Below are 27,389 nucleotides of genomic sequence, written 5' to 3'. Positions count from 1 at the left end.
TTATTATCAGTATTGCTGTTGTTTTTAACATAAAATCTAATACAATAAAATAAATGCTGCTGTTTTTATTGATGAATTAAGCACGCCCATATGCATGCTATCTACACCAATGACACACGATGTGTAAACGAGCGACAAAAATAAATGGAATAAAAAATGATTAACTAACAGATTTAGTGTTTTGAAACTCGCTGGAAGATCGTTCACATGTATCCATGCTCCAGTGGGCTGTTCAGCAGGATGGGTTGCACATAACGAGCACAATTAAATTAGGAAACCCGTGAAATCCGAGAGAGAAGTGTTTTAATGTATTTCTGCATGGTAATGCGACGTTATTACTAAGCAAACCGGCTCAGGGTGAGATGGGGACTCGAGCGTGCGCGCGAGAGAGCAGCAGGAACACCCATCAGATCCGGATCTGACACGATGATGATGACTGAGGAACTTCAGCAGTTGTGGAGGAGCTGTGAGCTGGAGGCAGCCTGATGCTGGAATAAAAACACCCAGGAATGCGGAGAAAGGGATAAAAAAGTAACTGTGCGCCTGCATCACAGCACAACTTACACGTCCAAGCTGAAAATGAGCAGGGCAGCGCAACACCAAAGGGCTGCAAACGGGTAAGTCGACTGGTCACTGGGATTTTTTTTTTTTTTTTTTTGAGTTTGGGCTGGTTTGTAAGGAGTCAGTTCGTATCTGCAGCTCTTTTATGTTAGTTTATGTGTGTAAAATCGCAATAGTAACCGCAGCAGGTATGAAGCACAGTGGGTGCGAATCCAAACCATTGCTGGTCCGAGGCTCGCGCGTTCTGAGTTCCAAAACGCTCCTAGTTTGGAAATTCGCTGGGTTTTAATACAAAGCCTTTCATCAACGCGTCTCATTACTATTATTTTCTGATTCTCTGTACCTGAAACTATAATACAGTGTGATTTCGGGCAAATCAAGATTTATAAAGTTAGGCTACATTATTAAGAATCAATATTAGGTGTCAAAGCTATGTTTAATAAAAACTGGCTTCATTTTACCAGCACACTAATAAATCCATTTCATTTCAGTCATGCTAAAACAATATGATTATAATCAGATCGTTTTTAAAGCTGTAAACTTAAAGCATGATTGTTAAAGCACTTACTGAGTGTTGTATGGCCCCTTTATAATATTTTTTAACATGACTGTATTATATGCTTACCAGATCATTATGTGCACATTCAGCTTGCTAGGATTTTCATGAAATTATGAAGTAATATATCTTCATATACGTCTGTCGTATTGTAAATGACTGTAAGCTACTATTAAAAGCTGAAATGTGTAGGTTAGCAGGAAAAACTTGATACGTGTGAAAACAATTGAAAAATGGACAACAGCAACATGTAAGTATTTGTGTGTTTGATACAGGAGAGTGTGAGATGATCTGAAAAGAGCACTGACCTGCTATTACAACCTATTCAAGTGACACAATAGCCAATTAACATGTTTATTTTGGTGGATTGGATAGTACAAGTCCTTTGGATATTGGATGACATCTAGGTCAGTTTTAATGACACATTTATCTTTAGGATGAGCTGGTGAAACACCGGGATCCTGACACTCAGTCTAACACATGACTTAAAGTAGATTTGGTGCAGTGGCTATTAACACAGTCTCTCTTAACAATTAAAAACTTTTTAAATAACACTACGTTTGATACATGTCTATAAATAATTAAAAAAATAATTCAAAGCCTATAAGAGCTTACTGAATGGTACTTGTTTGGTTCTGACTGTTAAACTGTGACTGACATACAGTAACATTTCTATAGACGTACTACTGTACGTGAATCACTCTTGCTGTGTGTTGAAGTGTTAAAAAATAACAAGAAGGATAAACTTACTTTTTCTTGCCACTTCAAACTTCTCGACACTCCCTTGGTTTTTCTGTCCAACTTCATTCATTAAACTCATTCATAAATAATCCTGAGGAACTGACAGTTTTGTCTGCTGAGAGAAATGACCCCTTCATTAGAGACGAAACAGACCCCAAACCTGTCACACTTATCCAGCAGAGATTTATTTTAAATGAATCAATTTGTGTGTAGTGTATAAATTGACATTTTAATCGGAGTGTGGTGTGCACAGCTTTTTTTTCTTTCTTAATTTCTTCTCTAAATTATACATATTATATATTCTTGCCTTGTTGCTTGCAACAGCTTTGGTAACAGGTTAGATTCCAGGAGAATGCATGAACTGATAACATTTGCAAAACTTGCAATATAAGGCAATCTAGATAAAAGTACACACCAAATGCATAAATGTAAATGCATATCAGTTTCAAATAGTAATTTTAGTTCACATTTATATGTAACAAACATATTAAAATAATATTAAAATATGATTTCTGTATCAACCTTAATATAAATAAAAATAAATAATTTATTTTTTGGTGCCACTTTTGAAGTTTATGAGTGTTTTGTGTTAAATTTTTAGGAGGATTGTTAGCGCAACTCAGCGTCACTGCAGACATAAAACGAAAAACTGAGTGGCAGAAAAACAATGCACTTATTGTCTTCTGATTTGTTTTACAGCGCAGTAGCATGACTAACGTCACCATCTATTAAGAACAAGCACAAATAGCTCATATTGATTCATGAGTGCCTTTATAAGTCTCTAACTCAAAGTGCCATTGCTGAAATCTCCCCATCAGCACTATTGAATTTCATCTTCCCCAGGAGACACACAGCACCGCAGCGCTCATCATCAGCACCATCACTCACGCTGGCTCCTGTACGCCAGCCCAACATCTTGCTTTTCATCTCTCAGCGCTCCACAGGACCTGTCTGTCTGTCTGTGCTGGAGCGTTTGTGTGGCTTGTGCTTTAATATGTCTGCACGGAGACCTCCAGCATCCTGTGTGCTGTTATGAAGTTCGCAAAAAGGAAAGCAATGTTACAGGCATCTTGGAATGGATCTGTGCTGATTGTTAATAGTGATGACAGTCTCCAGGGTCTTTTACCATCGATTCGATAGATCTCAATACAGACCCACAGGACTAAATGAATAGACCGGATCCTCAGTGATTGTGAGTGTAATTAATCGTGCAAACAGTTGTGGGAAAGAAAGAAAGGAAGAAAGAAAGAGCTAGCAGACAGATCTGCCCACACCGTCTCTTACACTCTTTGCCTTTAGGGAAATTCATTTGCAATAAGAATGCAGCAGCACATCTTGTTTTCAATGAGTCCAAGAGAGCCCATGTCACACCGTTTCTCATCTCTCTGCACTGGCTTCCAGTTGTGGCTCACATCAAGTTCAAGACATTGGTGCTTGCCTACAGAACTGCCACGGGCTCCGCACCCTGCTACCTCCACTCTTTCCTATTCATCTGCACCTCCTCCAGAAGCCTGCGGTCCGTAAATGAGCCGTAGCTCATGGTCCCATCGCAGAGAGGCACAAAATTACTGTAAAGGATGTTTTCTTTCACTGTACCCATGTTGGTGGAATGACCTAACTCCATCCGAATCCCTCACAGTCTTCAAGGAACAGCTGAAAACTCATGTCTTCCCCAAGCATCTAACAACTTTCAATAATAATAATAATAATAATAAAATAATAATAATTCTATGCTTTCACTTTTTCGGTTCTCTTATTCTCCTGTCCTAGCTTTTTACTATTTTGAATGATGACTGAAACATAAATGAATGAAATATACTGTATAAATGTAAATAGGACCTATACTGCACTGTAAAATAAATAAACAAAAAATATAAGTAAAAAATTACAGTAAATTAGTACATTCTTCCTCTGTATTTGCCCAACACAGTTCGATGCAGTGCAAGATTCTTCAAAGAGCACATAACACTAACCCCAGATTAGACGAAATATACCCAAACGTAATTTATTCCTGTGATACGCAGCTGAATTTTCAGCATCATTACTCCAGTCTTTAGTGTCACATGATCCTTCAGAAATCAGTATAATATGCTGATTTGATGTTTAAGAAACATTTCTGATTATTATCAATTTTGGAAACAGTTGTGCTGCTTAATAATTTTGTGGAAACTATGATTCTATGATAAATGCAAAGTTCAAAAGAACAGCATTTATTTGAAATAAAACTCTTCTGTAACAATTTAATTTTTTACTGTCATTTTGATCAGTACATCCTTACTTTTATTCCTTTAAAATATACTGATCCTGAAATTTTTATTTGGTAGTATATAAACAATAATCTTGAAACAATAACTTGAAGACATAATAAAATGTCAGTCTGTCTGAGAAAGACTTGCTTTCATTTCAGAAGACTATAGAGACATAACTTTCTGATCAGACTGATCCTCAGAAGCCACTGCAGTTTGAGCACTTCCCTTGAGTGCTAGATGACATAAAGAAGTGAACACTCTTTCAGACATTCTCTGTGTTTTTGACCTCTCTGTTACCCCCCAAAATCCACAGACATCGCTTCAATAAAGCAGCTGCCTCTGCACTTCCTTCAGGGCCAGCAAAAACACCACTTCTGTGAAGTTATATAGTTTGTATGGACATGCTGTTCTTTTGAAACTTCATGTATCACAGTTTCCACTAAAATATTAAGCAGCAAAACACTGAAAATAATAATCATGTTTCTTGAGCAGCAAATCAGCATATTAGAATGATTTCTGAAGATCATGTGAGACTGGAGTAATGATGTTGAAAATTCAACTTTGATCACAGCAATAAATGACATTTTAAAATATATTAAAATAGAAAAAACTATATTGTAAATTGTAATAATATTTCAGAATATTATTGTTTTTACTACAATTTTGATCAAATAAATGCAGCCTTGGTGAACATATAAGAGACTTCTTTCAGCAACATTGAAAAATCCCGGATCCAAAACCTTGAACGGTAGTGTAAAAAAAAACTATTCACTTGAGAGGTAATGAAAGTCTTCTAATTTTGGAAAGATCTGTCACATTGCTCTGCTTTACTCAGATGTATTGTGTATAAATCATTTATCATTGTTAGATGTTGCTTCCTAGTGTCATCTTTGGACAAGAGGAAAGTCTGGCTCATTTGCATTTTTAAAAACGCCTTGGCATCTTTAACTGGCACATTATGTGCAGTGTGAGCTCGTATGATGGCAGTTTGAGCTTCATGCAGGAAATGCTGGGTCATATATTGACTCAGGGATCGAGCGGTAACACATGGCATCTTTCTTCTACACTGTTTCAGTTCAACAGTGATTCACTGAGATTATCAGAGGCCTCGGGCTCAGGCAGCATGTTAAGAAATAAAATTAAAGCTCAGACGAGACAGAAGCTGAATCATGTATAATGCTCAAAAGTTTCTATAATTGCTGCTTACATCATAAGTATAGAGAAGTCATGCTAAAAGAGATTGCATTTATAATATAAATCGGAGGGCAGTTTAGGATAGAAATATCTGATGTGATTTGAGTGAGCTTTAAAATTCTGTCTGCTGCTTTTTGAAGTTTTTGTTTTCATTCGTCATTTCTGATTAATAAATAAATATAAATATATTTTTGAATATAAATGCTTAAATATACATAACAAGAGAGACAAAAATCAGAGATGCCATTTTGCTCAGATATGCTGTTTGAATAAATTATGTGTTAATTTCACATAAGGTTGACTAGCCTTTGTAAGACGGATGGTGTTTCTCAGAATTATTGAATCCTCTGGCATGAGAAGTCTGTTTCATAAATCTCCTGTTGCAGTCAGACTAATTATACCCATGTTCATTTGAGAGCGCTGGACCTTACTCTGCCATTGTGTAGAGAACACGGTTCATTTGGGAACTTATCCATGAATAGAAAAGAAAACATTATAATTAATTCCTCCGCTTTATGGTTCAACTTGTGTTGTGACATGAATTTACTGTATCCTGTGACTCGTGAGCAGTTAAGACTTTCAAAGCCATGGGAGAACCTATTTTCACTACTGATTAAATAACATATACTGATGTGTCAGGAGAATGTGATGTTGCATTAGGAGACTGAGACAGTGAGTATATTAGTATGAATTTTGCAGCATTAGTGTTGATGTTTGACAACTTTTATGCAATCATTACATATTTCCCGATGAGCGTTTTTGCCCTTGAGACAGTCAGTGTGTTGAAGCTGCTTATTGTAAATCCAGAGCTCATGGAATGATGGATTGGAAAGGCTAAATTCTTCACCCATGTAAAAGTGTATTAATTTTCAAATTTCAGTAGTTTTTTAAGAGATGGAATTCAATTGCAAATGTACAGTAGGTATAATGTAATGGTATTTTTCTTCAGTGCAGTAAACTTTTTCAATGCAATTTCAATGCGAATACAATGAATGGTGACAAAAATGAAGCAAAAGCACCATAAAAGTATCAGAAAAATAGTCTATATGACGTATGACTAATCCACATACTTTTGAAAAGAGTACTTACTGAGGAAAGAATATACTTAAGTGTGAACTAAATGTAATGTTTTCAGAGACTAAGTTGCATGTTAATTGCAATTAAATTAAACTATGTTCTAGTTTAAATGTCTATTAAATGGAATTAACTGAACCCATCTTTGTATGTAATTTCATTTAAAATATGGTTATTGTACTGACAAGCATACTTTTATGTAATATCTGTTGAAACTTGAATGACATGTATTTAAATATATCTACAATCATGAAGTTATTGCATTAAAAAAATTATTAATTCTTAAATATTAACTTAACGTTGTTCATTTACATATGCTACTGACATTAATAACACAAAGTTGTTTGAAAATCAGTGAACTTACCTTTTTAGTATGTGCAGTGTGTGAGGAACTGTTTTGTTTGTGTTGTGGAGGATTTCCAGTGTGTTTTGATATATCTGGACTAATTAATCTGTTGTTTTCTGTGATAATTTTGTTGCACTGTGCCCCTTGGGCTTAGCAACCTGGAGTGGGAACTATAGAGTAAGTCTTCATTAAAAGCTTCCTCTTTTATCTCTCAGAGCTCATCCATGATGACCACCGTGACCTGGTAGACTGTGAATCTGTGGAGTGCACAGCCACGCACAGCAGAGATGTACCAAGAGGTGGCTTTCCTAGCAGGCAGCACCGATCATCAGTTTACCTCCTTCCACTTTAACCCTTTGGAGAACCCGCATGAAATCAGCAGCAAAAAGGGTGTGTTTTACAAACGTGCACAACTGCAGTGTAAGCCCGGCGTACAGGAGGTCGAGGTGCACCGGAATCGAGGAGCTGGAGCAGACGAGGGTGCTTTAGTTGACCGCACTGCCATCATCAACGTGGGCGGCATCCGTTATCGCATACCATGGTCCACTCTTGAGGAGTTCCCACTGACGCGTTTGGGGGTTTTTGGGAGTTTGGAGGATTGATGAGTGATTAGTAGACTTGTGTGATGACTATGATGCGCACTGCAACGAGTTCTTCTTCGACCGAAGCCCCAGCGCCTTCCGCTCCATCGTCACGTTCCTGGCGGCCGGGAAGCTTCGCCTGTTGCGGGAGATGTGCGCGCTCTCCTTTCAGGAGGAACTGTTGTATTGGGGTGTGGAGGAGGCCAGTCTGGAGTGGTGCTGCTTGAGAAAGCTCCGTCTTCGGCAGGAGGAGCAGCGAGAGAGACTCCGGCTGGAGGAGGAGGAGGCTGAGCTGACCGCGCCCCAGTCCTGTGAGGAGGCGCCGGGCGTCGGGAGCCCAGAGGAGGGGCGTCTGGACAGTTGCATGCACAGCCTCAGAGACATGGTGGAGAACCCTCACTCCGGGATTCCTGGGAAGATCTTCGCCTGCCTCTCGGTGGTCTTTGTGGCCATTACGGCAGTTACACTGTGTGTCAGCACCATGCCTGACCTGAGGGAGGAGGAGGAGAGGGTGAGTGTACATATAAACGTGCCAGACTAGGGCTTGTGTGAATGTTTGAACTGATTGTGCTAGTAGTCCAAAAAAGGAGACAATTAGTTACATTGCAAGAAACATTTTCTTCATCAGGATTTTTGTCTTGATTTCCAGTTAAATGTATTTAAATATCCTTAAAATTGACTTGGGAAGAAGCTAAATTATCTTATATTCAGGGAATGTACAGTGTCTTGAATTTCTAGACCCTTACCCCCAAACCTAAGTCCAATGCCTATGATCCTAACCCTACCTACCCTTACTCCAAAACCTTAGTTAAATCCCAAAAATGTAGGCTTATTCCCAAACCTAACTCTGAACCCTATAATCCTAATCCTTACTTTACCCTTAACCCCCAAACCTAAGCGGAGGAGATCTTCAGTGAGAAAGAGAAATCCGATTGGCTATTCATCTTAGCAAAAGAGAAACACACACACACACACACACAAACAGAACTGATGAAAGCAAACCAACGGAGTAAAGAGTGAACACACAGACACGTGTTGTCATTCTTGTCACTTGTCTTGTCACCTCATTTGACCAGAGGATTATTTTAATAATAATAAAATAATAATAATACAAACAATGGTAACAATGGCAAGCACTGCTTGCTTTGTATATCCACAGTTCTAGCTCTCCTGTATGAAAGGATATTCCGGACAATTTTTAAATTTTCAAATGAAAAAGCAAAGTTAATTTGCAACAGTATTTCCCATGTCTAACAAGTTATGAGCCTGTCATATTTAAATAGCAATATTAATTACCACGACTGCATTTGGGGTAAAAAAGACAGAGTTATTGATTGTGTGTGTCTGTTTGTTTTCGTTCATACGCATGTTTGGGATCTGTGTTTATGGGTTTATTTTTGACTTTTACATTCATTTTGCATTGTATGTTTCGGCACAATCATCTGTGAGTGACGTCACCTCCCAATACAAACACGCCCCCTAGTTTAGTCCCGCCCCTGACACTGATTGACAGTTTTCAGGCACCGGAAATTCAAATGCAAAAGGAATTGTGATTCCATTTGAGTTTTGGCAGGTTACACACGTGACGAAGAGAGAGTGAAAAAGCAGACTTGGTAATTTATATTGCTATTTAAATATGACAGGCTCATAACTCGTGAGATATGGGAAATACAGTTGCAAATGAACTTTGCTTCTCCAATTGAAATTTGATGATTACTGTGCGTTCACGAAAGCGAAAATGCAAACGGTAATGCAAGATTTGCAATTGCGTTTGGATTATGTCACAATTAATGCGTCCACATGTGGAAAATGCAATTGAAAATACAATTTGTAATTCCTTCTGAAAATAGTCCAGAATATCCTTCCATACTCGCTGTTTGCCCGCTTGAATTCCAATTAGAGACTGCTGCCACCTGCTGGTATTGGAGAGTTACTGTATGTTCTCTCTGTATGTTGTAGTGAATAATGTGCAGGGTATTTTGTCGTCGGCTGTAGTTTGTCCAGTTTGTTCTAGTGCAATTTTTTTACCCTGACGCAGGTGATGCGATGGCACAGTCAGCTTTCCTCAGCGCTACTTCTTTGGCGTCAGTTTGATGTGTCCCTACCCTAATCCAAACCTTACCCTTACCCCCTTAAATCTGTGAAAGGTTTATTCACAGTGAACCCACTGACTCATTGATTTGGTTTCAACAGTTAACAGCTCATTGGAGAGGAAGATTAACAGTGATATATGATAAAGTATATAGTGATTGGTCTACTTTTATGACACTTTATGGTTCTTTGCGTGCCTTTTGAAGCTTGAAAGCTCTAATACGGATTCATAGCTTGGAAAAACAACAACCAGTTTTATGCAAGATGGAAAGTCATATGAATATGAAATGACATGAAATGATGACTGGATTTTCATTTTTGGGTGAACTATCCCTTTAAGACATAAACATAGAGGTTTATACTGGAAATCGTATTTGATTCAGATTTCAGTGAAATGCTGTGATTAATTCACTTAAGAGTTTATGTTTAGCAAAACTGCAGCAAACTTTTTAAATTCATAAAATGCAAATATAATGGTCTTTGAGTTAGAGTATAGTCACTTAAAACACCTCTGGGAAAAACTGGCCCTGAAAATTGGCCTTTGACAAAAACCGAGTACTCCTTCATCTCGATATTTCTCTGCACTTGATGATGTGAATCATTTTCACTGTAAACAATTCAGAGACATGAGATGTTTGTGTTAGATGTGTGTGCAGTGTGTGTGTTCGTGTGTGAGAGAGAGACACTGTCTCAGTAGCTAGACTGTGTACTGTAGGGGGATATTTTTCTGACAGAAACAGGCATGACAGCCTGGGGGACAGCATCTCAAGTCCAGGGCCCAATTTCATGAATACTAAATTAGCCATATTCCACAGAACTATTGTAAAAACCTGGCAGCTGTTCCTCTATCACACACACATGTGCCTACTTACTCACTCTCACTCTCACACACACACACACACACACACACACACACACACACACACACACACACACACACACACACACACACACACACACACACTCACTCACTCACACACACACACACACACACTCACATACAAACACATTCACACCAACACTCACTCACACGACTTTGTTTGACTGTATTTCTCAGGACATCCCAGTGACTATTGTTTCCTGCTAATTATAATAACTATAGACTAAATCAACCCCTAAAAGAAAATTATTCACACTTTAGACTTCTAAACATCAACAATATTTTCATTATTTAAGAATCAATTTAGCGATTAAGGACGTCTCTGAAGAGAGGTTTTAACACTTTTAAGGACAGTTTTGTCCCCCAAAACACCACAAAGTACACACATTCTAAAAAATATGGACTAACCCAACTGTTGGCTGTTTATTAGTACTTAAAAAGCACATACAGTATTAATGGCTTATTCTGCACGACCATATTCTAGATCCCTTAATCCACACCATACCTAAACTTAATAGCTACCTTACTAACTATTAAAAAGCAGTAAATTAGGATCTTATTGAGGCAGAAGTTATAGTTGGTAGGTCCCCAAACTAAATTGTGAGTTTTTTTGTTTTGATGGAATTTGTATAAGCATTTTCAATCAATTTATTATCTGTAATTTTCTGCTTTGTACACATTGTTGGATTTATTATTTATTCCGCTTGTAGCAGTGCATTTTAAGATTGTCTGACCTGCCTTCTCTCTTCCGCTCTTTTGTAGTATGCTATTGTAATTATATTTGCTGTACCCTAAGCTCTAAACACCACAACAGAGAGGTTAGCAAAGTCTGACCCCCACACACATTCACCCACAGTCAACTTTTCATCTTTGCTTTTTGGTTGGTAACACAAGGGGCTTGTTTTCAAGTTTAATATTTAACTCATTAAAAGTCAATCAGTAGAGTCATATTTGCATCAGTCTCTGTGATCTTCAATCAAAGTATATTTAATGTGCTAATCAAGCCTAATACATGTAATAACACCAGTTCAATCATGAAAGCTCTCTGAATAATTTTAGCTCGTTGATAATGTTGTTAGTGTATTTGGTCTAGATCTGCTAGCATGTAGACTAGATACTACCACTAGACACTACACACAGATGCTGTTCTAAGCAATATGTCTACATAAATAATGTAGCAGATCTAGACAGGTGGAGCTGGAGGAGGTGGAGGGTTTCAAAGGCACTCAAATAATTTGCTACTGGACCATCTTACAGAAAACACTGAGCCAGTCTTATTTAAAAGTTGAGCAAGCAATGCCACTGGCTGCAGAGGACAATCAGCTTGTGCCCTGTTGTAAATTTAATTTAAAGGACCTTTCACTCTGCGACATCTAGAGTTTCATGACAGAACTGCATATTTATATGACCCAACATCTGAAACCCTTTGACTGTTAGTGATAATACTAACATCAGATGTGATTGGACTTTAAGGGAAAACCCAACAACCACAACAATACACCTGTGCCCAGGCCCTGTTATAGCATTTTTCAACTTTTCAGAGTTCTGACTAAAGGCCCCGATATACTTCAAACGAAGTTAATTTTCGTTCTTCGTTTCGGGGCAAAAAGAAGTTCAAAAAGGCTGAGCAACGTTATACTGTTAACGAACTTTCCAACACCCCCGCACTGCTGGGGGCGGGCTCTAGATTAATGTAAACATGTGTCACGACACTCACGTGTATCCCCTAAACAAAACTACGATGAAATGAAGAAGTGTAGGTGTGAGACGGGGCCCAATGGTCAGAATATTATAGACAAAAAAATAATGTTTAGCAGCAATTCAGAGTCAAGTATCATGTTTGCAATACAAAAGAACCATTCCATAATCAGTCCTTTATGGTAAGTGTGAATGGCTCATAGTCTGAAAACTTTAGCATGACGTGGGAAAAAAAAATATTGGAATCAGTTTGTTGCTTTATTTTATTAGTGTTCATTTATTTTATTAAACTGGATAATTTTTTTGATAAAAACAAAGGTTTATTATTGTATATTCATTTGGCATTTCATTTACTGTATACCCTTTAAATTCGTTTATTGAAAGAACAACAGCAGCAGTATGGTGTAACATTTATTTGAAACATGTATTTGGTACTTGCTACCTTATATCTTTACTCTTTCCTTTCATTCTTTTCATGGCTTTGGAAAACTTGTCTTGGATGTTTCTCTGCTTCGCTTTTTGCATAACTTCAGGTCGTCGACACCAAGCTTCGTTGCTATTTCTTTCTAGGATGAAATACTGTCTCTATTGTCTCTGTCTCTACTGTCTATCTTTAAAGTCTCTCCACGAATGATCGGACAGGTGCGCATATATTTGTGCAGCTCAGCTATTCGACACTCCAGTGTATTCAGGAGATGTTGCTCTCCTTAATGACCTCCGCAGAATGAGGAACGAACCAAGATATGATATTGCATGCTTAGGATGGTGGATTTTCTGGGCACACCCACCGATTGCGTAACCCCCATGGACCAATAGAAACTCAAAGGTGTTTAGGAGCCGAAACGAACTCCCCCAGAAAGTTTGTTTTGGTGAGCCGTTTCGAACTGCCAAAACGAACTCAAAACGAACTTCGTTTTGGCCTGATTTTGTTCAAAATGACGTTGTATCAGTTCGTTCTTCGATTTCGTTTGAAGTATATCAGGGCCTTAAGGAGTGTTTGTGTAAATACGGCAAAGATTAAAGCAGAGAAGAGAGAGTGAGGTGTCTTCCACAATCAAAGGGCCACATTGAAGAACAGCAGGAGGAATCCAGGGAGCTCTTTATCTTCAAAGAGACAATCAATCACTGTGAGCAATGCATTCTGCTCCAGCACCCCCTCACACACACACACACACACACACACACACTGAGACAGACATATGCATATCCATGCGGATACATGCATATACAGTTACAAACACTAAGCACTCAAGCATGGGACACCCACACACACAAACACACACCCACACACCCACTTGTCTTTTATTAACCTGCGAGGTCTGACTGAGAGTCATATTGTACAGGGATGTTTTTAAAAAAAGGACTGCATCTCTGTGTTTACAGGCCGTGGGATTGTGTGTTTTTGATGGTAACGCTGTTCTGCCAGAAGGCCAATATTAATAATCATCTAATGAACACTTAAGTGAGTTTAAAAAGCAAAAGAACATACCCTTGTGAAAAAGATACACTTGTAGAATACTTCAAATCTTAACTGTATGAATGCAGAAAAAAGTGCACTTTGTTATCATTTCAAATTAACTCTTTCCCCACCACAGATGGAATTTTCCGGCTTTCCGTGTTTTCACTTACATACGGTAGGAGGCACTATTACGCATCTTCGGAAAGAGTACTAAATGTATGGATCAAACACGCAAAGAAAAAGCAGAACAAGTGATCGCGTATGTAAGCAGACGCATACCGTATGTAAAATGAAACATTAAACAGCATATAAATCAAACTGCCTAACGTTACCGAATGAAATGTCCACCAGAAAGTGGTTTAGGACTGTGCAAGCTTTGGTACTGTTGAGGGACTCGATCTACTCCATCAATGTTTTGATCATCGATCTGAATCCGAGCTGGACAGTCTTTGACAAAAACATAATTTTCTCAGCTTTTTGTTCAAAATATTGCTTTATTAATGAAACTTGCCCACATTCAAATGTTGATAAAAATAATGCTAGAATAAAACATTTTGTTGTTGTTTAAAAGGAGAGGCTCCGTTCTTTCTTTTTATATATTGTATGTTCAGATATTCATTCAGCAAAATATTCTGGGGGCCATGAACATTTAGTTTTTTTCCAAAAGTAGTCTTTTTAAAAGTATGCTAAAGTGTACATCTCTTTACTACACCAGTACTGGGACCAAAGGTCTTTGAAAGGATCTTTGAAAGATTTGATGCCATAAACCTCGGAAACCTTTGACAAATTCAGCACTGGTCCTTTCTCAGAAGAGCTTACTGCAGCAACCTCGTAACAAACTGGTGGATAGTTCATTGGTAGAGACTATAGCCTCATATGGTACATTACCTACGCTAATGTCACAATAAGTGTACAAACCCAGCTCAAAGCCTGAACTCTCAATTCATTCATTATACAACAGCAAACAATTACATTATAACACTAGACACATTATCTGTGGCCTCTGAGGAAACCTGCTGTTATCTATAATGAGTTTGTGATGCACTAAAATGCCTCAATTAGAGAATTAGTTGAGCGACTCGGAGACAGACTGACGAGAGAAAACACTAGACGAGTCCTGTTAATAGCTTTTCTCACACAGGAGACAATGATAAATGCCACGTTTTGAAAAAAGAATGCCTTTGTGAAAAAGAAGTGCACTTAATTTGTACTAAATGTGCACTTGGAGTGTACTTCAAATCTTAAAAGAGTATTTGGTAACACTTTATTTAAGGTGTCTTGCAGATAATATTAATGAAATAAAAGGTCACTTAAGTGACTGTACTGTACTTGTACTTAGTATTTGGTTTGGTTCCAAATACTATGTACTGGAAGGGTGGGAAGATTTGATTGGTCTTAGCACTCTTACACTGTAAAAAATATATATATATATATATACATAAAAAAAAGAAAAGAATATTCTTTTAATAAATTTAAACCAGTTACAGATCAGGAATGTCATAAACATTCATTATGCAGTTTGTAGTGGATGTTAACACTGAAACAGTTATTGACAAAAATAATGATTTTGCACTCACATACAGTACACACACACCTTTACACATCGGGCAACTGATCTCATCCATCAGAGCTTAAATGCCCCTCTGAGATCCCGAACAGGCTCTGACAAAGCGAAGAGAGCAATATCATAGTTGTCAGTCTATTTAGCTTCTAACGGAGCAATTGACCCTGAGTTATGATGTCTGTCCTGGCAGCTGCTGGGACCGAGTGAGAGAAAGGAGGACAGAAAGTCACACAAAACATTTTGTTCTCATGTGATTCTTAATGAATGTCGACAGAAGGAAGGAGACGAAGCAGTCATGCATGATGAATATTAAAAATATTGATAATATGATTAAAGCTAGAAGACATATTGTAATTATTCCTGTCACTCTTCTGTATAGGGCTTAACAGTTAATATATCAAAGCCGCCGGCAAGTATAGGACAGACCAATTGTACTGATAGGCTCTGGAACAGTGAAATCCAGCAGAAGCACTCAGACGTGCCCACACACTCAGACAGGAGAGCACTGGAAACATTTGACCCTGACTGAGCGAAAGCTGGAGACATATGAGAGGACTGTCAAAGATGATTGCCAAATTGTAGCCCAGTTTAGAAGGAGATAAAAAGGAGATGATGAACGGAAAGTGTTTCATCTTGAGAACAGTTACACAACCACAACAAAACTGCCTCAACCTGAGCAGATCAGGACAGTCGCATGGGTTTACTGTGAGAGTGTGATTTAACATGGAAATTATAGGCCAAACACACCAATAGCACTGTACTGGAAGGGTGGGCAGATTTGATTGGTCTTAGCACTCCTACACTGTAAAAAATATTCACAGTCGTAAATAATTAAATTCAAGCCCAAATCCAGAAAAGTTGGGACATTTTGTGAAATGCCATAAAATCAACAATATGTTATTTGTTCATTCTCCTTAACTGACTAAAGTACAAAGAAAAAATCCAGTGTTTTCAGTGGCCAACTTCATTTTATTTTGTAACTAAAAACAGATTTTGATTCTGATGGCTACAACACACTCCAAAAAAATTTGGGACAGAGGCATGTTTACCACTTTGTCAAATCACCTTTCCTTTTAATTACACAGTTTAATCATCTAAGGAATTAAGGATGCTAATTTTTAGAGTTTTTAAAGTTTTGCAAGCAAAATTTTTGCCCAGTCTCGCTTGATACAAGACTTCAGCTGCTTAACAGTCCATAGTCGTTATTGTTTGATTCTCCTTTTCATGATGGGCCATACATTTTCAACAGGAGACCGATCTGCTGGCGAGTCAGTCACATCCACGTCTATGAAACCACGCTGTTGTAGCACATGCAGAATGAGACCTGCCATTGTCTTGATCTAATAACCATGGCCTTCCCATGAGAGACGTCATCTTGATGCAAAGACTATAATATACCCAAGACGTGTCACTTGTATAGTTTTGTATGGGGAAAAATGCAACGCTCAATATGGCCGCTCTATTGAACGAAGCACCGCCTTCTGAATGAAAGAGCCAATCGCTAATCGGTAAAGTCAGTGTGTCACTGCAGCTGATGTTAGAAGTCTCAGTCGCTGTAGAAACAGTCAATTAGTGTGTAGACTGCGTTCAGGACTGCACATGTGCACACTGGCTGCTCTAGCCTAAAAAATAGGCTTTTTTAAAGGCTATCTGAGCAAAAGAAACAACATTTACAAGACAATTATTGTCAGATTTCATTGGTGATTACAGAAATTTTAATCAGCTTGACAGTTTTGGAGAATTTGATGTTTGTCTTAGAAGGGACTTGCGTGCGTTTGATGGGCAGACATGACTGTCTCTGTACAGGGACTTTGCTTGATGATTCCACGATATATGATTCCACGTCAATGGTACCTTCACATATATGCCAGTCACCCATGCTGTTTGCACTGATAAACCCCCATTCCATGACAAACGTCTGCTTTTGCACCTGTCACTGATTGAAGTCTGGATGGTCCCTTTCGTCTTTGTGACTGACAATTTGATGTCTGTTTTCCCCAAAAACAAGATGAAATGTGGACTCGGCATATAGTACATTTTCACTGTATTTTGGACAATCTAAGATGAGCTCGGGCCCAGAGAACTCGCTGTCGTCTCTGCCTAGAACTGATGTATTGATTTCTCCTTGTGTAAAAGAGATTCAAGTTGCATTTCTTGATGGAGAGGCAGACTGTGTTAAGTGACAACAGTTTTCCATAGTACTCCCGAGCCCATGTGGCTATATTTTACACAACAGCATGATGGTTTCTCATGCAACTTCATCTGAGGGCTCATCCTGAGCACCTTGCCCTGAACAAGTGTAATATATGTGAGTATTAGCAGATATTTCACACTGATTCAAGCACACACCGTGACAGTAAGTGTGCCGTTCAATGATACATACTGTACGATAATCCGACAGTAGAAAAATTACCAACAACCTTGATTGAGGATGTCTTTCGTGAAGTATATATTGTAGAATATAATACAGAACATTGCACAGTCAAAACTAATCAAGTCCAGCAGCTTTCAAGGATATACCAGTCTGGACAGTTTAAAAGATTTCCTGAAGCAGAACAGCATGATATAAGCCCATATTCAGTTTCAATTTTGATTAAATTATTCAATTGTGCTCTGATTTCAGAGCCTTCATGTCATCTCCCTCCACAGGTGTAATATTCATGTTTTGAGAGTTGAGTCACTCTCCCACTCTTTACCATGCAACTTAGGCCACTCTGGCACTGTGATCTCTTGAATATATGGTTATACATTCAAAATCTGATCCGTTATTGCACTAAAAACCTGTCAATCATTTACAAATCATCACGTCTGACTGCTGATTGCTAGTGACTGGCAGCGGCTAAAAGTGCTGTGGGCAACTTCAACATCAGCTTCAGCTGAGTCTGCAATGGGCGTGTATGTGTTTATAACATCATGATGACTTGATTGGATGCAGTACATGCACACTTGGGTTTGTCTGTTGACCAATTAGCCTGTACAGTTTAGATGTTTGAAAACTGCCAAACTGACCCCAAATTTTGTCCAACCGCCCAATCAAATTCAAAACTGCCCAATTGGGTGGGAACTTGCCCAATCTGGCAACACTGGATATAACGAAATGCTTTTGGCCATTCAAGAAAAGGGCAGAGCTGGCGATATGTTCCACCCTGTCTTCAGGTTTCAGTTGAAATTACGTCAACACACAGAATGAATTTGAGAAATGTGGAGAGCTGGCGATATGTTCCACCCTGTCTTCAGGTTTCAGTTCATAGAAGTTCCGCACAAAGGAGGGCTTTTAAAGACACTCCGTTGTTTTTTTTCCAAAAAGTTGATAAGGACCCTTTTTAACTCCTTAAAACAAAAGGTTGTTTAGATTGCATGCAAGGGATTTGCAACTAAATATAACCTTTTAAACTTTTACATTTGCTTTAAGTTCAATTGTCCCAATACTTATGCACACATCAGATTAGGGAATTAAACTCCTGGGAATTAAACTGCTGTCCTTTTTATTTGGGAAAACATAAATGTTTTGAGGCAGCTAATAATAATGTGACATTCTGTAGTTTTATACTCATATTCATCTTTTAATCATATCTGCAGATGTCTTGACTCCACAGCAGACAAAGCAATTTTGTCATTACTGTTCCAATACTTATATATATTTGTGTGTGTGTGTGTGTGTGTGTGTATATATATATATATATATATATATATATATATATAATATATATATATATATAAAACCTTGCTACATGAACTGCGTTAAGCTAACCGAGACTTATCATTTGGACTTATATATTGTTGATCTTTTGTTAGTTTTGATTGCTTCTATTGTCCTCATTTGTAAGTCGCATTGGAAAAAAGTGTCTGCTAAATGACTAAATGTAAATGTGTAAATGTAAATCTGTAAATATGTAAAAAGCTGTGCGCATATTCTCTTGATTTTTGGAAATGAAATTCAGAGAAGCTGTTAGCAGGCAGCGCTTTGAACTCTGAAGCTGACAGGCTTCAGAAAGCGTGGAGAATGCGGGAGGCTTGTGTGATTGTTTCACGGCGAATAACAGTAATTAAAACACTGCGGGGCCAAGCTCTTACATCCACTAAAATATAATAGCTTGCTCTCACTAAAACTGCATTTGATTGATTGTTACTGCTTTACTTTGCCACACGTGTAGGTGGGACTGGGGCAGGCTGGCAAACTTTCACTCCAGTGAATATTTCTCAGTTCCCTTTCGATCGGTCTCTCGTTTTTCAGGAGAAACCCCTGTATACTCTCATGCTGAAGCCTGAAGCCTGATTTTTAACTTTTTTTGATCACACCATTAACAGAAAATTTTAAATAATAATAATAATAATGTTTGTGTGTGTGTGTATGTTTTTGGTTATTTCCTTTGTATAGATAATTTTGTCATGCTTTCATATTGTGTGTTTTGATCAATTTAACAGGAAAAAATAGTGTAAAATTATAACAAGCCATTTTACACAATATATTTGTATTTGACATGTATTAAATACACAATTATTACAGCTAATTTTAATGGTATATAAGCACATTTTAACAGTGATGATTATATTGTAGTTCATGAAACATAAAAAATATAAAATTGTTAAAACGTTTATGGTGACAAATACTGTAATTAAAAAGTGTATAAAAATACAACATAAAACACCTGTGACAACTTACCCCTACCTGATATTTATAAAAAATGATGCACAGCTCATCCTGATGCAAGATGAAGACATCAGATCAGGGCGCTGTAATTGTCTGCTTTTAATTTGATCAGTGTGTTACTGAGAAAAAGAGGAAAAACAAGCCCTCATCTAAAAAGCTTCTTATCAAAGCGAAACGATAAAACCACAACATAAGAGCATTTCAGAGAATTGACCTAATGGACTATAAATGCATTGCCTCTGTCTCACACACACACACACACACACACACACACACACACACACACACACACACACACACACACAACTCACAAAAACAAACACACACACACACACACACACACACACATTATGTTATTATATTATATAATCAAACATGAAATTTAATCATGAACTAATAGTATTATGATCAAATAATAAAAACGAAAACCATAAAAATTATTTGAAACAAACATTAAATGAAATGAAATAAAATAAAACAATAAAAAAACTTTTTCTTTATTTCAGCTATTTGCAAAGGCAGCATTTTTTTTTTTTTTTTAGTTTTAATTTGAGTTGAAAAATTAATTAAATAGATATAATTTTGAGATATATTTATTTTTTTTGTTTTTTTGACATTTTATATACCATTTATATACATTTTAAATACCAAAAACTAATAAAAATGGAAAACTACACAAAACCTTAAAAACCATAACAGTATATCAATGACAGCACCATATCCCACTTATTTTACCACTGCTTACTAACAAACTAACTAACTAATTTAGGATGGATGTATGGACATGAAATATTGATTTAAATTGAAATTATTTTGTTATATTAGAGGAAAGAGCACAAAGTGCTACAAGAGCCACAAAACTAGCACAATGTTGAAAAATGATTGCTTGGGCAACTGACAATGATACAGTTTAACATTAATATATTTGACAGTTGACCAGAATCAAGTATTCCAGCAGAGAAGTCGTGGCCTAGTGGTTAGAGTTTTTGAATATTAATTCTTAGGTTGGTGGTTCGGGTGTATGTGAGGCAACACCACGACTGAGGTGCCCTTGAGCAAGGCACCGAACCCCCAACTGCTCCCCGGGCGCCGCAGCATAAATAGCTGCCCACTGCTCTGAGTGTGTGTGTGTGTTCACTGCTGTGTGTGTGTGCACTTTGGATGGGTTAAATGCAGAGCACGAATTCTGAGTATGGGTCACCATACTTGGCTGTTTGTCACGTCACTTTCACTTTAACTGAACTCTACAGAAACAAACACAAACTAAACTAAATCACAAACAGAAACAAGAAAGAATGTTTAGAAATTCACAACAATTACATCTTTGAACAGTGCACACTGTGAAATGTATTTGGCGGCTCGTGAAGAAAAATGGGAAATATCAGAAAGACACACATTGGATTACGGATTACAGTTTCCACATGACTCTGTGCCAAATGTGTCTGCAAGAAACTCAGAGTTAACACACTGCTGTTCATATGACAACCTTCCCTCAGACACACACTCACCAGGAACCTGCAGAGAGTTCCTCATGGCCAGGGCTCAAATGTAAAATTAGGCCAATGTAAAATAAAAATAAATAAATAAATAAATAAATTATATATACGTTGTGTATATATATATATATATATATATATATATACATACAGAGGTCAAATGTTTGGATACATTACTATTTTATGTTTTTCCAAGATGTCTCTTATGGTCATCAAGCCTGCATTTATTTGATCAAAATTCTAATATATAATATTTTTATAACCTGTGATGCTTTTTTTTCAGGGTTCTCTGATGAATAAAAAAGTTTAAAAAAGAACAGCATTTATTTAAAATATAACTTTTGTAACAGTATACATTACTGTTAACAAGCTTGAGGTCAGTATTGATTTATTTTATTTTATTTAAATAAATTTGTTTTTATTCAACAAGGATATGTTAAATTGATAAGAAGAGATATTAAAGATTTATATTGTTAGAAAAATCTCTATTTTGAATAAATGGTGTTCTTTTTAACTTTTTATTTATCAGTGAACCCCAAAAGAGAATCACACAGCACAACTTTTTCCAATATTCATAATAAATCAGCATATTATACTGATTTCTAAAGGATCATGTGACACTGAAGACTGGAGTAATGATGCTGAAAAAAATCAACTTTGCATCACAGAAATAAATGATATTTTAAAGTATATTAAAACAGAAAAACATTCTTTTAACTTGTAATAATATTTTTAAAAATAAAAATATTAAAAATATTAAAAATAAAAATATAACATCATTAACTTGGGAACACTCCACAAACAACAACTAAAACATTCTCTTCATCAGCTCTTTTCATTATTAGGAAATAATCACATTTAATTATACCCTTAAATATAACTGTAGTTCATCAAAAAAAAAAAAAAAAAAACGATTATTTCAGGGGAAGCTGGGGATCATGCAGGGCTTTTATAAATTTGACAGTTTTCTAACAGCCTGTCAGATCTGTGACGGGAAAAACAGATTTGTCTGAATGAAGCTCATTAACACATTTCTGTCAAGGCTTCATAGTGGATCGATTGTTTTTCCTCAGAGTAGTTTGTAATTAAACATGGCCTGAAGGATTGTGACCTTCATGACACAGAACAGAACTCCTCAACATAACTTTGGATCCCACCGACTCATTGTACAGAAAAAAAGTAACCAAATAAAACGACAAACAAGCAAACAAAAATACAAGTATCAGAATATCATCAGAAGAGAGAAAGTCATACGGGCTTTGAATAACAAGAAGGGTATCAATCCTTTTAAGCCACAAATGTATGAATTGCATTATATAACACATATAAACTGATTATATAACAAATATATCAAACCAGCCTGCATTTCATTATAAATAAAATACCACATACACACGCAATTTGATGTGAACTGATCTAATACATCCACTTACATCACCTACACAGAAACTGATTAGAAGTCATCATAAAATTCATTTGCAGATGCCACTTGATTTAATATTTACTATTTAATGCAAAAACATTTACAGTAGACATTTTACATATTCCAGTGTTTTCACATATTTTGTGTTCACTTGATATTGTGAGAGCCTTTGGGAATGACTGTATACAGTTATAGCTATAAACTTATATTTGAAGTTGGAACATCATTGCACTGATGCTAAACTGGATATTTTTTGGGTCATTCTAGATTCCAGTTAAAATTTATGATTTTAAGCCTCCCTCAATGATTTTTTCCCGTTTTTCAGTCCTGCTGCATAGAAGCATGTGTGCCACCACTGCTCTTTGCTGAGGGGTGTTAGGTGTATTGTATTGTGTGCTTTACATGCAGCACTGAAGCCACTGATCTAATTTGTGTCTTGCCTTTGGGCAAACTTTAGATTTAAAGGCTGTCTTCTCTAAGGCCTTCTATTCATGCTAGATTTCTATGTGTGTATGTATTGTTGCCTCATGCACAGTCAGAGAATTAAAAGTCGTTTAGAGTTGCCTTAAGTTTCTTTTTGTCCTGACACTGGTGGGTGGCCAGTTCTGGGCACATTCTCACTCACACATTTAGTGATGACCTTCACTGCTCTTCAGAGTATATATAATGTGTTCAAAATGTTATTAAATCTGTCTGGTCTCCAAGAACCTTGTCTTCAGCATTCATGACATTTTTCTTTGTTTTTATGATTACAAAATTACTCAGAGAGTACAGTTTCCCAGAAACAAGTGTATTTATCTGAAATCAAGCTGCAGACTTCAAGTGGATGCTAGTCAAGTAATTACGGTAAAAGTCACTTAGAAGTTATACAATAGCTTTTGAATTCTTTAAATTTTAAAATTGATGTTTTTGTCACCGTTTGGAATTAAATAAATACTGAAGAGTCTAGGATTCAATCGTTATTGCAGTGATCAATATATTTCTGGGATGATGTATGTTTTGCAATTCTTTTAACCCTATGCAGTGCATAGCTTCTCATTTCTTAAACAACTATGTTGGAAGAAGAACCCATGTATATATTCCAGGATGACAATTTCATGATTCACTGGACCTAAATTGTGAAAAAGCGGTTCAGTAAGCATGAGGAATCATTTTCATAGGAATTGGCCTCCACAGTGTGCTGAGCTTAACTCTACTGAAAGTCTTTGGGATGTGCTGGAGTCAACACTGTCAGTACAAGATCGCAACCAAAAATGAATGAAACTCTTGATGGAAATGTTGTGACATTGGATAATAATGTCGAAACAATGCCACAATGAATGCACAATGTTATCAAGACTATTACAGTGCAACTTTTTTTGAACAGGCAGTGTAAAGTCAACTCCAGCACATCCCAAAGACTGTCAATGGGGTTAATGTCAGGACTCTGTGGTGGCTAATCTTTCACAAATTGAGCCTGATGAATCTTGGTATTGTCATCCTGGAATATTGACATGGATACATCTTCCAACATGGTTGTTTGAGAAATAAAAAGCTACACATTGCATCAGTTAGGGTTAAAAGAACTGTTGCCAAACAAACAACATGACCAAAACATAAGAATCATTGCAAGAATGATTCAAAAATCTTTATATTTGCTTATTTAACTCCAGACAATGACTTTTTTGGGGCCAGGGAGTGTACTTTGCCTCACTACGTTTTGATTAAACCACTGGAGTCACATGGACTACTTTCACAATGCCTTTATGACCTTTGCTTGAAAGTTTTGATTATCTAGACTTTCAATAGAGGGACAGAAATCCCTCAGGTTTTATTAATATGTCTGTGCTCTGAAAATGATGAAAGCCTTCTGGGTTTGAAACAAGGTAAGTATTTAATAACAGAATGTTCATTTTTAGCCATTTAACCATTCAAGTGTTAGAAGATGTTAGAATAGACTAAGAGGGTGGAAACTAAAATTGAGGATATTGCTCAAAAAAATTAAAACTATAAAATATGCCTGAAACATTTAGAGTAGTAAAGAATAGTGAAAAAGGAAAAAACTGTAACCTGGAATATTGCTTAATGATTTTCCAGAAGTGAGTGCAGCACCCAGGGACATGATAAAATTGAAACGTGCTCAAAAATGTATGATGTATATAAAATGTACTCCTATGCCACACTTTATTGTGATATTGTGACAAAGAAAAACTAACTAGTATGATTTCCTTCTTTTAGTATAGTGGGTTCAATATTTTATCCAATAAATTGAGAGATGCTGCATAATGACCCTCTGAAGACTTCAGAGGTTTGACAGAATGTGAAACCCCGACCCTGAGCTCAACTAACGTGTGTTTTCTTTGGCAGGGCGAGTGCTCCCAGAGGTGCTACAACATCTTTGTGCTGGAAACAGTGTGTGTGGGCTGGTTCTCCCTGGAGTTCCTCCTCCGTTTCATCCAGACGCAGAGCAAGTGCATGTTCTTGCGCACACCCCTCAACATCATCGACGTGGTGGCCATCCTGCCCTATTACATCACTTTGATAGTGGACTCACTGTCCGTGAGCGACCGTCCCGCCGGCTCAGGAAACAACTATCTGGAGAAGGTGGGATTAGTCCTGCGAGTTCTTCGAGCATTGCGGATCTTCTACGTGATGCGTTTAGCACGTCACTCGTTGGGGCTGCAGACGCTTGGCTTGACTGTACGTCGCTGCACTCGAGAGTTCGGACTGCTCTTGCTGTTCCTCTGTGTGGCCATGGCACTGTTCTCTCCGCTGGTATTTCTGGCGGAGAGCGAGATGGGCGCTAAGCAGGAGTTCACCAGCATCCCCGGGAGCTACTGGTGGGCCGTCATTTCAATGACGACGGTTGGTTATGGTGACATGGTTCCACGCAGCATTCCAGGCCAGGTGGTGGCGCTCAGCAGCATCCTGAGTGGAATCCTGCTCATGGCATTCCCAGTCACATCCATATTTCACACTTTTTCACGGTCCTACCTAGAACTTAAAGAGGAACAGTATCGGGCCACACGGCACAAGCCCGATTCACAAGACAGCACCAAGTCCCAAAACAGTGAGGATTCACAGGACACTGACATTTCCATACATGGAATCACAGAGAGCACCGCAGTCAGTGTGCATCACCGCAGATCTGTGGCTGTGACAAGTCAAGGAGCTCCACAGGTCAGGAGATCACTAAAGTCATAATGCAAACAGCTGACTGTATTACTAAAACCATGTACAAAGACGTGCTACAGGTGAGCGGCCATAAATAGTACCTGTATAATCAGGTGACTTAAAAATAATAGACAGTGGGAAAGGGACATTAAAATGGACAGGTCTGTATGTCCAAAGCACAATTATTGAAAGAGTTTGTTCACCCTAAAAGGAATGTTCTGCGATTTACTAACCCTTATGTTGTTCCAAATGCATATGTCTTTCTTCTTCTGTCGAACACAAATGGAAATGTATAGCAGAATGCTAATTGTTTCCATATAAAGAAAGTGAATGGAGTCTGGATCTATAAACTCCAAAAACATTTTTAAAAAGTGGTCCATATGACTCATAGTATTATATTCAAAGCTTCCCGAGGCCATAGGGTAACTTTGTGTGAGAAAATGATGCAAAATGTAATTTATTTGCTTATCTTCCCTTCTGTGTTAGCTCCTAAATCTCATTCTTGGTTGAGAATTCAAATGTGTCACACCAGGTTTGACATTGTTGTTGCATGAATCATAATGCATATTGTACTACACTGCTCCAAATGGGATTAGAACCAGCGTTATCTGGCATGGGTGGTGGGCACACTAACAAGGATGCTAAAGGATGCAGCCTCTAGCACTGTGTGCCTCTCAAGGTTTGGAGAGTGAGATATACCTGCACAGCTATCTACCACCTGTCCTCCGTTACACCCACTGCCTAAACCTCACTCCCATCTGTCACGGCACCAATGTAACTAGTCCTACATGCACCGTTTAAAGAAGGATTCAAACCAGTGTGAACTGGCATGGGTGGTGCGCATGCTAACAAGGATGCTAAAACCAGCAAACCTTAACATACTGCTTGAGGCCAGGGCTGTGAGGTTGACCTGCACAACTATCTAATAGCCTGCCTCAATACACTGTCTAAACTATCCCATTCGGGTCACGGCACCAATGTAACTGGTCCTATTGCACCACTGACAAAGAGAAGTGGCACTAACAAAAACCAGCAACCTTAAACATGCTTCATGAGGCCAGGAGAGTGAGGTTAACCTGCACAGCTCTTAGGCCCCTGTTACACTCACTTGCTAAACTTCACTCCCATTCGGATCATGGCACCAATTTCACAGTATGGTAGGCAGGTGCTTTAACAAGGACGCTATGAAAATGTCCACTTTCGTGCCTCTTGAGGCCAGGGGAGTGAGGTTTACCTGTGCAGCTCTTACTAGAGGGATTCAAACCAGTGTCAGCAAGCATGGGAGGAGGGCATACTAACAAGGCCCTTAGTGGTTTTCAAACCCTGGGTTGCGACCCTTGGTCTTAAAAAAAAAAAAAAAAAAAAAAAAATGGCCTTAAAAAAATGGGTTGCCAGGATGTTTAAGGAAAATGTATGTACCAAAGTTAAAGACTCAGGGAAGAAGGAGGCAGGAACCAGCAAACTTACCTTTAATAACTAAATAAACATAAACAACAAAACGAAAGTAAGTGGCAGCCGCCTCACAGCAGAATTCAATGTGTATTTGTGTTTGCGCTGTTTTTGCAGTGTTGAATACTGTAGCCAAGCACAGACATATTACAGACATGTTGATTTCTGTAGCCAAGCACAGACATATTACAGACATGTTGATTTCTTGTTTTTTTGTGTTTTT

General features: G+C 37.7%; 1 protein-coding gene across 1 annotated transcript; it reads left to right on the top strand.

Moving 5' to 3' along the window:
* Positions 1–239: 239 nt before the first annotated feature.
* On the top strand, positions 240–27,330 carry LOC109085006 (potassium voltage-gated channel subfamily G member 2-like). Its single transcript, XM_042775926.1, is given in 4 exon segments — positions 240–617; positions 6,937–7,320; positions 7,322–7,813; positions 24,911–27,330. Coding segments are annotated over 3 exon segments (1,641 nt in total). The 5' UTR covers positions 240–617; positions 6,937–7,008; the 3' UTR covers positions 25,748–27,330.
* The last annotated feature ends 59 nt before the right edge of the window (positions 27,331–27,389 follow it).

Source organism: Cyprinus carpio, chromosome A19 (assembly GCF_018340385.1).
Source record: "Cyprinus carpio isolate SPL01 chromosome A19, ASM1834038v1, whole genome shotgun sequence".
Lineage (NCBI taxonomy): Eukaryota > Metazoa > Chordata > Actinopteri > Cypriniformes > Cyprinidae > Cyprinus > Cyprinus carpio.
Note: the sequence above shows the minus strand (reverse complement) of the source record. Positions and strands in the feature narration are given on the sequence as shown.